Source organism: Heterodontus francisci, chromosome 31, assembly GCF_036365525.1.
Source record: "Heterodontus francisci isolate sHetFra1 chromosome 31, sHetFra1.hap1, whole genome shotgun sequence".
NCBI lineage: Eukaryota > Metazoa > Chordata > Chondrichthyes > Heterodontiformes > Heterodontidae > Heterodontus > Heterodontus francisci.
Window position 1 is genome coordinate 60,968,243 of NC_090401.1, and position 12,416 is coordinate 60,980,658.

Here is a 12,416-nt window from a genome sequence, read left to right on the forward strand (position 1 = left end):
TTATTGCCATAGAGGGAGTGAAACAAAGGTTCACCAGACTTGTTCCCAGGATGGTGAGACTGTCCTATGAAGAGAGGTTGGGGAAACTGGGCCTGTATTCTCTAGAGTTTTGAAGAATGAGAGGTGATCTCATTGAAACCTACAAAATACTTAAAGGGATAGACAGGGTAGATATGACCTCCTTTTTCCTCAACCGAGGATTCCCCCCCACTGTTGTTGACAGGGCCCTCAACCGTGTCCGGCCCATTTCCCGCACCTCTGCCCTCAAACCTTCCCCTCCCTCCCAGAACCGCGACAGGGTTCCCCTTGTCCTCACTTTCCACCCCATCAGCCTCCATATCCAAAGGATCATCCTCCGCCATCTCCAGCATGATGCCACTACCAAACGCATCTTCCCCTCCATTCCCCTGTCAGCATTCCGAAGGGATCGTTCCCTCCACGACACCTTGGTCCACTCCTCCATTCCCCCACCACCTCGTCCCCGTCCCATGGCACCTTCCCCTGCAATCGCAGGAAGTGTAATACCTGCCCATTTACCTCCTCTCTCCTCACTATCCCAGGCCCCAAACACTCCTTTAAGGTGAAGCAGCGATTTACTTGTACTTCTTTCAATGTAGTATACTGTATTCACTGCTCACAATGTGGTCTCCTCTACATTGGGGAGACCAAGCGCAGACTGGGTGACTGCTTTGCGGAGCACCTCCGCTCAGTCCGCAAGCAGGACCCTGAGCTTCCGGTTGCTTGCCATTTCAACACTCCCCCCTGCTCTCATGCTCAAATCTCTGTCCTGGGATTGCTGCAATGTTCCAGTGAACATCAACGCAAGCTCGAGGAACAGCATCTCATCTACCGATTAGGCACACTACAGCCTGCCGGACTGAACATCGAGTTCAATAATTTCAGAGAATGACAGCCCCCCCATTTTACTTTCATTTTTAGTTATTTTTTCTTTTTTACATTTTTTTACAATCTTTCTTTATTTTTGCATTTATTTCATTTCATCTTAGTTTGTTCAGTTTGCTTACCCACTGTTTTTTTCATGTTTGCACTTAGCTGCTGTTCAATCTTCAGTCCATTAACACCTTATCTGTACTAATGCTTTGTCTTTCAACACACCATTAACATATTGTTTGCCTTTGCTCCATGACCTTTTGGTCAGCTATGTGGCCTTGTCCAATCTACACCTTCTCCTTTGTTATCTCTTGCCCTACCCCCACCTCACTTGCTTATAACCTGTGACATTTTTAATATTTGTCAGTTCCGAAGAAGGGTCACTGACCCGAAACATTAACTCTGCTTCTCTTTCCACAGATGCTGCCAGACCTGCTGAGTGGTTCCAGCATTTCTTGTTTTTATTTCAGATTTCCAGCATCCGCAGTATTTGCTTTTATTTAGACAGGGTAGATGCAGCTAAGATGTTTCTCCTGGTTGGGGAGTCTAGAACCAGGGGACACAATTTCAAAATAAGGGGGAAGCCATTTAGGACAAAGATGAGAAGAAATTTCTTTACTCAGAGGGTTGTGAATCTTTGGAATTCTCTACCTCAGAGGACCGTGGAAGCTCAGTCATCGAGTATGTTTAAAGCAGAGATTGGTAGATTTCTAAAGACCAATGACATAAATGCATATGAGGATAGTGTATGGAAAAAGGCATTGAGGTGGATGATCAGCCATGATCTTATTGAATGGTGGGGCAGGCTCGAATGGCTGAATGTCCTATTCCTGCTCCTATGTTCTTGTGTCAAAATCAAGTGTTGTCTTGTGTTGAACCTGGCTAATTGGGCAGGGAACACAAATGTGATTTAGTTCCCACTTTAAAGTCATACATTCTGTCCTTATTTTTATATTTCATTATAAATTCCAATGTTATAATGGAAACTGATGTAAATACTGTAATCACACACTTGATGCCAATGGAGCCACTGCAACAATTCTACTGGAAGCATGGTATAATTATTACATAGAAATTACAACACAGAAACAGGCCCATTCAGCCCAACCACTCCATTTGGTCAGCTATGTGGCCTGGTCCAATCTGCACCTTCTCCTTTGTTATCTCTTGCCCAACCCCCACCTCACTTGTTTATAATCTGTGACTTTTCTAATATTTGTCAGTTCCGAAGAAGGGTCACTGACCCGAAACGTTAACTCTGCTTCTCTTTCCACAGATGCTGCCAGACCTGCTGAGTGAATCCAGCATTTCTTGTTTTTGTTTCAGATTTCCAGCATCCGCAGTATTTTGCTTTTACATTATTTCCTCCCCTCCCTTAGCATTAGTTTTTTCATTCTTCATTTTTGACAGGACAAGTTAATTACAATATGACCCGTTAGTAACAATGTAATGTTACGTATGAGAAAACCCATACGCTAATGAGTATCTTAACACCAAATACACACAGTGGCAATAGCTTTAGAAAAGGCACCAAAGGATGAATTGCAAAAGAATTTGCCATCCTCTGCACATTCAATGTAATTTCCCCCCACCCCCAGGGGTCACGAGGCGTTGTTTTCCAGTTATGGGGCAAACCTGAAGATAGCATTATTTAAAAATTGAAAGGTGGTTGAGATTATGTGATTTTAAACAGGGTTAAGATTAAACATCCTTCCAGGGTAATCAGAAGCCTCAACAGGTACCACATCAGCCCTTCTTTGAGTCTCCAGTTCACTGGTGGGAAGCGATCAAGGAGAACATCAAGAGGTTCTTCATCCACAAAGGTGTTCAGAGGGCGAGAGAGAGACAGAGGGAAATGTCCCGACTCCAGAAAATTATGCAAAATCTACTCCGGTTGCAGTCAATGGGGGTCGAGGTCAAAGAGGACCTCCAAGAGGTGAAGTGCCAGCAGGCCTCGCTTTTTGCCAAGGAGGCCTCCAAGATCATATTCCGGTCCAGAGTCCGCTCCATCGAGCAGGATGAGACGTGCTCGCGTTACTTCTTCCACAAGGTACACAGAGAGAGCTCTGTTATCAGCAGCCTGAAGGAAGAAGATGGCTCTGTAACGTCTTCGCAGTCCGACATACTAAGGATCAGCAAATCCTTTTATGCAGGGCTGTATGATGCGAAGCCCACAGACAGCAGAGCCTCCCAGTCCTTCCTGTCATCTATCACAGAGGTCTTAGATGACAGCAGGAGGGAGAGATTGGACAAGCCGCTAATTCTGGACGAGCTGACAAAGGCCGTCGAGTCCTTCGAGACGAGTAAAACTCCCGGGAGCGACGGCTTACCGGTCGAGTTGTACTCGGCCCTGTGGGACTGGGTCGGCCCGGACCTGCTGGAAGTATACGAGAGTATGCTCCTGGCCGGCAGCATGTCAGAATCCATGAGGAAAGGCATCATCACCTTCATCTACAAGCGGAAGGGGGAGAGGGCAGAAATCAGAAATTGGCGGCCCATCTCACTGCTTAATGTTGACTACAAGATTCTGTCCAAAGTCATAGCCAGTCGAGTCAAATCTGCTCTGGAGTTGGTGATTCACCCCGATCAGACCTGTACTGTACCCGGCAGGAAGATCTCTGATAGTCTCGCGCTACTCAGGGATACGATTGCCTACGTACGGGACAGGAGGGTGGACACCTGCCTCATCAGCCTGGACCAGGAGAAGGCTTTTGACAGGATATCGCACACCTACATGATGGACGTGCTTTCCAAAATGGGGTTTGGGAGGCAATCTGCAATTGGATCCAACTGCTCTACACAAACATCAGTAGCGCAGTCTCAATCAACGGGTGGGAATCGGAAAGTTTCCCGATCAAATCTGGAGTCAGACAGGGCTGTCCTCTCTCCCCGGTCTTGTTTGTTTGCTGTATTGAACCCTTTGCTGAGTCTATTAGGAGGGATGCGAGCATAAGAGGGGTGACGATCCCAGGCAACGGAGGCACTCAGGTTAAAACCTCCCTGTACATGGATGACGTCGCCGTCTTCTGCTCGGATCCGCTGTCCGTGCGCAGACTGATGAGCATCTGCGACCAGTTTGAACTAGCCTCGGGAGCCAAAGTTAACCACGGCAAGAGCGAGGCCATGTTCTTTGGGAACTGGGCTGACCGATCCTTTGTCCCCTTCACCGTCAGGTCAGATTACCTGAAGGTGCTGGGGATATGGTTCGGAAGGGCCGGGGCGTGCACCAAAACATGGGAGGAGTGAGTAGCCAAGGTACGACAAAAGTTGGGCATGTGGGGGAAGCGATCTCTCTCCATTGTGGGTAAGAACCTGGTCATCAGGTGCGAGGCGCTCATGTTGTTGCTCTACGTGGCGCAGGTCTGGCCCATACCCCACTCCTGTGCTGTGACAGTCACCCGAGCCATTTTCCGCTTCATCTGGGGATCTAAAATGGACCGGGTCCGGAGAGACACGATGTTCAAATCTCTGGACAAGGGCGGGAAAAATGTACCCAACGTGGCCCTCATCCTGATGACCACCTTCGTGTGCGGCTGCATCAAGCTGTGTGTAGACCTCCAGTACGCAAACTCCAAGTGTCACTACGTGCTGAGGTTCTATCTGTCCCCGGTGTTGCGAAGGATGGGTCTGGGCACATTGCCGCGGAACGCTCCATGCAGTTGGGCCGTGCCGTACCACCTATCCTTCGTGGAGCAGTTTCTGCGGGAAAACACCTTTGACCACCGGTCCATCAGGCAGTGGTCTGCACGGAATGTCCTCAAGGCCCTACGGGAAAAGGAGACGGTGGATCCTGTCGGATGGTTCCCCCAGCAGACCGTCAAAGTCATTTGGCGGAATGCCTCATCACCAGAACTTTCAAACAAGCACCAAGGCGTAGCTTGGCTGGTGGTGAGAAGGGCCCTCCCCGTCAGGTCCTTCATGCACACCAGAAGTCTCGCCCCCTCCGCACAATGCCCCCGCGGTGGCTGTGGCAGGGAAGAGACGGTCGCCCACCTCCTCCTGGAATGTGTCTTCGCAAAGCAGGTGTGGAAAGAGATGCAGTGGTTTTTGTCGAGGTTCATCCCAAGCAGCTCTGTAACACAGGAGTCTGTGCTCTACGGGCTGTTCCCAGGGACGCACACTGAGACCAACATCAACTGCTGCTGGAGGACAATCAATTCGGTGAAAGACGCCCTTTGGTCTGCCCGAAACTTGCTGGTCTTCCAGCGCAAAGAGTTGTCCATGACTGAATGTTGCAGACTGGCACATTCCAAGGTCCAGGACTACGTGCTGAGGGATGCACTAAAGCTTGGGGCAGCCGCAGCAAAGGCTCAATGGGGAAAGACCACAGTGTAAGGTTCCCCCACCAAGCTAGACTGAGGGGCTGGATCCATGGGAAACCCCTCGAACTGTATCGTTAATATTTTCATTTGCTGTAAATGTAAAACTGTAATTGGCGTGACAATTGTGAAATGGAAGGGTTGTGAAGAAACTCATGATAGTATAGAAGGAAACTGCTTGGCAATGTAATTTTTGCAGATTTTTATGAATAAAGTATATTTTGGAAATAAAAAAAAAATCAGCCCTGACCCTGTCTCAAAGGATGAAGTAACTTCCCCTCCAGCAAACAAAAGCGAAAAGTGCACTTTGAAAGTTCAAATTTAGCATACACATCTTAACTTTAAAAGTTTTGTTTTCTTTCACAGACTTACAATTAGCCGGAGTGGGGTTATTTAGTCAGACTCCGTGCTGGCTCGCCCCTGGGTGCCGTTGCTAAGGCTCGGTTGCCAGCTGACGATGGACGGGCCCGGCAGCCAATGAGGATTGAGCTGACCCCGCTGCGTAAGGTCAAGTGCGTCAAGGTCCAGCCAATGGGCGGCGAGGTTGGGCGTGGAGGCTGTTGGGAATTGAAGTTGGCGCTGGAGGGACATCATGGCCCAGGTCGGTGGTGGTTTCTCCTCAGCTACTGAACCGTTATGAACAGAATGGCAGCGGCCTGGCACCACAGCTGCTGTCAAATTCTCGCCTACGTTCTCTTCCCTCACGTGCTAGGTACGGTAATGATCCTCCTGTTTATCCTTAATTTAAATTCATGGTTTTAATGCTGCTGAAAGTTTGCTAAATATGGACGACAATTATTTCTATTTTTCTAACTACATTTGTGATATAAGACGGATAGAGCGACACTGGAGAGGGTGCAAAAGAGACTGAGATGGCCGAGGATCTACCAGATTAGCTCGATAAAATCAGGAATGAGGAGGAATTTTACCCGGATAAGTGTAATATATTGCGCAATGGAAAAAGAATGAGTGAATGGGGATTCAAAATAAGATCCTCTGTTATTTTAGGGAGTAAGGAACAGTCACCAGATTTTGCCCCTGGGATCGTGCATATTCGAGGACAATGTATTGAGAGTTCTGCCTTCATTATGATTTTCTGTATTTTTCGTTATTTATTGACATGCTAACAACATAATAAGCAAATACCTTGTAATTGATTCAGGGCTTGAGAGAGGCAGGTAAATTTTCATCATCACATGGGTGGTGATCTGGCAGAGAGGATCACCTGCCCATTATGGAACCCACTTGATTTTCATACTGGAATGTTGCAGCAATTAGCCCATTTGATCTTATAGTTGTGCACTGTTGCCCCTTTGCAGCAGAATAAAAGTTGAATGATGGCATTCTTCTGATAAAACAGTATTTCCTCTGAGCTGATAAGCAATGCAATGGAAAATCTGATATTAAAAAAAACCCTCCTTACAATGATAGTGTTTTGGGTAGCTGCTGTGGCAGTTTAGATGGGAGTCCATGGATAATGGCATTATTTGCAGAAAAGTTTGAAAGTCACAGATATAGTGTGCTAGGTTGGAGGAAGTGTAAGTAAATTGCTGTCTCACTCAGATGGAGTGTTGAAGCCATGGATGATGGAAGGCTTTGCATCTCCTGTACTTTCATGGAAAGCTGCCAGGAGAAGGAGATCAGATGTTATGGGTGATGGTGCATTGGATCATGGTTAATGAAGGAACAGTCCCTTTGGAATGCTGAAAGAGGGGTGGGGTGGAAGAAGTGTAGGTTGTTCTGTCAAGTGTGGAATCTGGTGATTGGAGGGTGAGGACAAGGGAAACCTCTTGTGATTCTGGGATTGAGGTAAAGGAATGAGGGAAGAAGTTCAGGAAATGGGACAGTGAATGTTTTTGTTTACTACGTTGAAGGGGAGTCCCTGGCTGAGAAAAGGAGGATATTTTGGAAGCTCTGGTGTGGCAGGTGGCATCATAAGAGCTGTTGCGATGCTGACTTGGAAACTGGGAGAAGGGAGAGTAGAAGTGTAATCAAGGAAGCAGTGGGAGTCAGTGCGCTTGTTATAGGTAGCAGTGGACAACCTAAACCCAGTGATGGAGATAAAGAAATTGAGAATAGGAAGAGTCAGTGATGAGCCATGTAAACATAAGGGAGGGGTGGAAGATTAGAATCAAATTAAATTCTCCACGAAGCGAGAATAAGTAGCAGCGTCGACCGTCATTTATGAGGAGGTTAGGAAGGTGACCTGAGGAAGACTGGAACAAAGAATGTTCAACATAGCTTACAAAAAGGCAGACTGAGCCAGAACACATGCAGGTTTCCATAGAGACACCTTTTCTTTGGAGGTAGTATGTGACCCAGGAGACCTGTGAGCAGTTCAGTTTAAAAAAAAAAGTTGTCTGAGAAGAAGTTGGCCAGGTGGAGGACAATAGAGCCTGGTTGGCCCAACGGCTAAAATTCAAAGAAGTTATTGAGTGTTGGCAGGCTCTCCTGGTGGGAATGGAGGTGTAGAGGGACTGTATGTCCATAGTGTAAAGGAGGTGGGCAGGGCCAGGAAACTTAAATTGATAGTCTGGGTCATGTCGATATCAAAAGGAGGAGGTGTTGGGTGTCTTGAAAAACATTAAGGTAGATATGTCCCCAGGGCCTGATGGGTTCTACCCCAGAATACTGAGGGAGGCAAGGGAGGAAATTGCTGGGGCCTTGACAGAAATTTTTGTATCCTCATTGGTTACAGGTGAGGTCCCAGAGGACTGGAGAATAGCCAATGTTGTTCCTTTGTTTAAGAAGGGTAGCAAGGATAATCCAGGAAATTACAGGCCGGTGAGCCTTACGTCAGTGGTAGAGAAATTATTAGAGAGGATTCTTCGGGACAGGATTTACTCCCATTTGGAAACAAATGGACGTACTAGCGAGAGGCAGCATGGTTTTGTGAAGGGGAGGTCGTGTCTCACTAACTTGATCGAGTTTTTGAGGAAGTGACGAAGATGATTGATGAAGGAAGGGCAGTGGATGTTGTCTACATGGACTTCAGTAAAGCCTTTGACAAGGTCCCTCATGGCAGACTGATACAAAAGGTGAAGTCACACGGGATCAGAGGTGATCTGGCAAGATGGATACAGAACTGGCTCGGTCATAGAAGACAGGGTAGCAGTGGAAGGGTGCTTTTCTGAATGGAGGGCTGTGATTGGTGGTGTTCCACAGGGATCAGTGCTCGGACCTTTGCTGTTTGTAGTATATGTAAATGATTTGGAGAAAATGTAGCTGGTCTGATTAGTAAGTTTGCGGACGACAAAGGTTGGTGGAGTTGCAGATAGTGATGTGGATTGTCAGAGGATACAGCAGGATACAGATCGTTTGGAGACTTGGGCGGAGAAATGGCAGATGGAGTTTAATCCAGACAAATGTGCGGTAATGCATTTTGGAAGGTCTAATGCAGGTGGGAAGTATACAGTAAATGGCAGAACCCTTAGGAGTATTGACAGGCAGAGAGATCTGGGCGTACAGGTCCACAGATCACTGAAAGTGGCAACGCAGGTGGATAATGTAGTCAAGAAGGCATAGGGCATGCTTGCATTGAGTATAAAAATTGGCAAGTCATGCTGCAGCTGTACAGAACCTTAGTTAGGCCACACTTGGAATATTGTGTACAATTCTGGTTGCCACACTACCAGAAGGATGTGGAGGCTTTGGGGAGGGTACAGAAGAGGTTTACCAGGATGTTGCCTTGCCTGGAGGGTATTAGCTATGAGGAGAGGTTGGATAAACTCGGATTGTTTTCACTGGAATGACGGAGGTGGAGGGACGACCTGATAAAGGTTTACAAAGTTATGAGTGGCATGGACAGAGTGGATAGTCAGAAGCTTTTTCCCAGGTTGGAAGAGTCAGTTACGAGGGGACATAGGTTTAAGGTGCGAGGGGCAAAGTTTAGAGGGGATGTGCGAGGCAAGATTTTTACACAGAGGGTGGTGAGTGCCTGGAACTTGATGCCAGGGGAGGTGGTGGAAGCAGATACGATAGCGACGTTTAAGAGGCATCTTGACAAATACATGAATAGGAAGGGAATAGAGGGATACGGACCCTGGAAGTGCAGAACGTTTTAGTTTAGATGGGCATCGTGATCAGCACAGGCTTGGAGAGCTGAGTGGCCTGTTCCTGTGCTGTACTGTTCTTTGTTAAACTGGCTAAAGTAGTAGAGGATGCAAAAGAGTAGCAGATTTAGGTGGGTAGGTACTAGATGAGAGAAAAAAGTAGTCAGGAAGTAAGTTTTGTGGGCAGTATCTTTGCTGTCATCACCTTCTGGTAAAATGCTGCTCTAAAAGATGTGTGCTATAAAATGTTTTTTGGATGTGGTTTCTGAAAGGGGATAACTTTATACGTGTGTTTCCTGTGGCTGGTAAAATAAACTGCTTGTATATTTGTGTGTGAGTAGTTGGTGGGTAATGATCTCTTGGAAGAGTGGTGATATGTGAAGATAAGATGTTACTGTTTTCCCATTTTTCCAACGGTGGTATTCTATGGCCAATATTGAATTTTCATTTGCTTTTTGCATGATTTTGTATTTTGGTTGCAGCTTTTATTGAAATTGCACAGATTTTTACAGTGCAATTCACTATCAGTGAATCCAGTGCAAAAGTTTGCAAAGTTAAAACGCTCGTTAAGTTCAGCACAACTCAAGTTCCTGCGATCTTTTGCACTAGTTTAAAAACAATTATAATAGAAGCCTACTCCACCACAAAACCAGTCATGTCCTCAGAATAAATTAATCACCATTGGGAGGTTCTGTTAATTGCAGGCCTTTGAAGAAACTCCAAAAATTAAGTTGGTTCTTCTGGCCGTAAGGATACCAAGAGGCACATTTTGAAAGCTTTTGTTTTTGTTTTAATTTACTGAAACTGACTTACTGCAATTTAAAAAAAAAAAGTCATTTTCAGAAATTTGAAAGCAGGTTTCTGACAAATGCTGGACTAGATACTGATGTAAAATGCTTATTTTTTGTGATAAACCCATTTTCACCTGTATAAATCAAACTGCTCCAAGTTACCACTCTTAAGTGCATCAAGGGATATTTTTTAAAGCAATATTTAAAAACAAAGTTCTAAAATGCTGCCCAATTGTGCTAGTTCATGGCAGATTTTGTAATTGGCAAAAGACAAATGCAGTTGAACAGAAACTTGAACATAAAGTCTCAAAATCAAAGCAATTTGCACGCAGAGCACTGTGCCCAAAGCGGAACCTCTACCTATGACTGTTGTGCTTGATACATCCTGTTGCATTTGTGTGTTTTAAATCTGGCATTTAGGGAACAGTGTCAAACAAGTCCTCTGAAGGGATTTTACAAGTGAATTTAGAAATTTTTGTAACAGCTGTGGATAAGAAATTCTGCTCGTGTTGATGCGCGGGTGGCCCTTCTGCTTGGAGTGATGCACCTTCTTTGGTTTGAGTCTAACCTTGCTGCACACCAGGGAGTGGTCGGTGTCGCAGTCTGCACTGTGGAAGCTGCGTGTGGTTTGAACGCTGTTTTAAGAGGCTCACCTTGTGACGATGAGGTCCAGCTGGTGCCAACTAGATACACTAGTTATTCTATAAAATGCATTCACATGTCTAAGTGTTTTAGGACAGCATCTGAATTCTATAGATTGAGCTTTAACAATATGTTGGTAATGAAAATATTGTTGATTTTCAATAAACAGTGACTTGTCTTGCAAGTATTAAATAGAAAACAACTCTTTTCAAAGTTTTTCTTCAATATAATGAGTTGCTAACCTTTTCAGGATTACTGATGACAAATAAAGGCACATTCTTTCTGATATAAAATTTTCCTCTTATTAAAAAATCATATGTAGCTTGGAAGCATATCTTTTACTAATGATTGAGTAATATATGTGGCTGCTCATAATAAATTTAATTTTTCTTATTATTCTCAGGCAATCTGTCGGTGCCTTCTCAAAATGTGATCCTGAGTTCAAAGAATTTCAGCCTCTTTTTGACCTGGACATCCACTGAAGAACATCCTCCTGAAACCTCATACAAAGTGGAGATAAGGTAATTGTAGAATTTAATTACCTTTTTAAATAGTTTCCACTTTGATACTCCTTTAAAACCTTTCTCTTTAACCAAGCTTTTGGTCATCTGATGTAATGGGCTGAATTTTGGCGAGCTTGAAAGAAGGTACGGTGCATACGTGACTTGTGCGCCGCTGAGCCCCCACGATATTTTGCACCGGGGCTCATTTAAATGGAGGGGTGGATTGGCTGCTCCGATGACATCATCTGGGGTGGCTGCTCCATCCCTGGCAATGGGGTCCGGCGCCAACACGCAGGCACTGGCGCATTTTTAAAGGGCTTCATGCCCTTCAGCTGAATTTACATTTTTAAAGAAACATTCCTTTCGCATTGATTGTAAAAAAACATTCAACAAAAGCTGAAAGTCCCTCTGGCACCGCCCCGTCACCACACCCCCAAAGATCTCGCACTTTATTTTTGGGCCTTTCCACCAATAAAAGCTTTATTCCCAAGCCGGTTTTTTTTCCCCCCTGTAGCCCCCCCCACCCCCAACAAACCTAGTCGCCTTTGCCCTTCAACCCCTTCCCGCCATCCCCTCGGCCAGTGGAAACAGTGTTCTCCACTTTCCTCCCCACCCCCGGCCCTGAAAGTTTCACTCCAGTGTCACGCCTTGGATTTCCGAACGGAGATCTAAAGGCATGGGAGTTCCAGCCATCAGCCGGAATATCAGTGTGGGACAGCCGTTGGGGAAAAAGTAGGTTGTTTTGCATTTATTTAAATTTATTTTATTATGTAAATTAAGGCTCTGCCTCCGAGCAGCGGGGTGGGGGTGGGGGGGTGCCACACCGAGGCCTCACCGCCACTGGTAATATGTGGCGGAGCCTTCCCAGCGTCAGGGATCATGGTGGGCCTCTCCCGGAAGAATTTTCCGGGCTGCCCTGGCCATGACCCCCTACATTGGAGGGCTGGTAAAATTCAGCCCAATATCTCCCTTTGTGGCTCGGTGTCATGCTATGTTTTATAATGCTCCTGTGAAGAACCTTGAGACATTCAGTTACATTAAAACGGTGTGCATAGTGCAAGCCGAATGTGGAGATTTGAATTTGGTGAGTGGCGAGTTCGGTGAAGGGGGGAGTTGGTGCTCCATTTTTCTACTTTTCTTTCATACGTTTTTAACCCTCTAGTATTTGGTTCATGCTTCGGTGCAGTGGAAGGAGCTGTTTGGTGAGTACCTGGTAAG

General features: G+C 45.9%; 1 protein-coding gene across 1 annotated transcript in view; it reads left to right on the top strand.

Annotated features, from left to right (window-relative positions):
• Positions 1-5,777: 5,777 nt before the first annotated feature.
• The window catches only part of LOC137347324 (interferon lambda receptor 1-like), a 46,035-nt gene continuing 39,396 nt past the window's right edge, over positions 5,778-12,416 (top strand). Inside the window, exons 1-2 of the mRNA XM_068011760.1 lie at positions 5,778-5,922; positions 11,099-11,216. Coding sequence (XP_067867861.1) covers positions 5,847-5,922; positions 11,099-11,216 — 194 coding nt within the window. The 5' untranslated portion in view covers positions 5,778-5,846. The remainder of the gene's footprint in view (positions 5,923-11,098; positions 11,217-12,416) is intronic.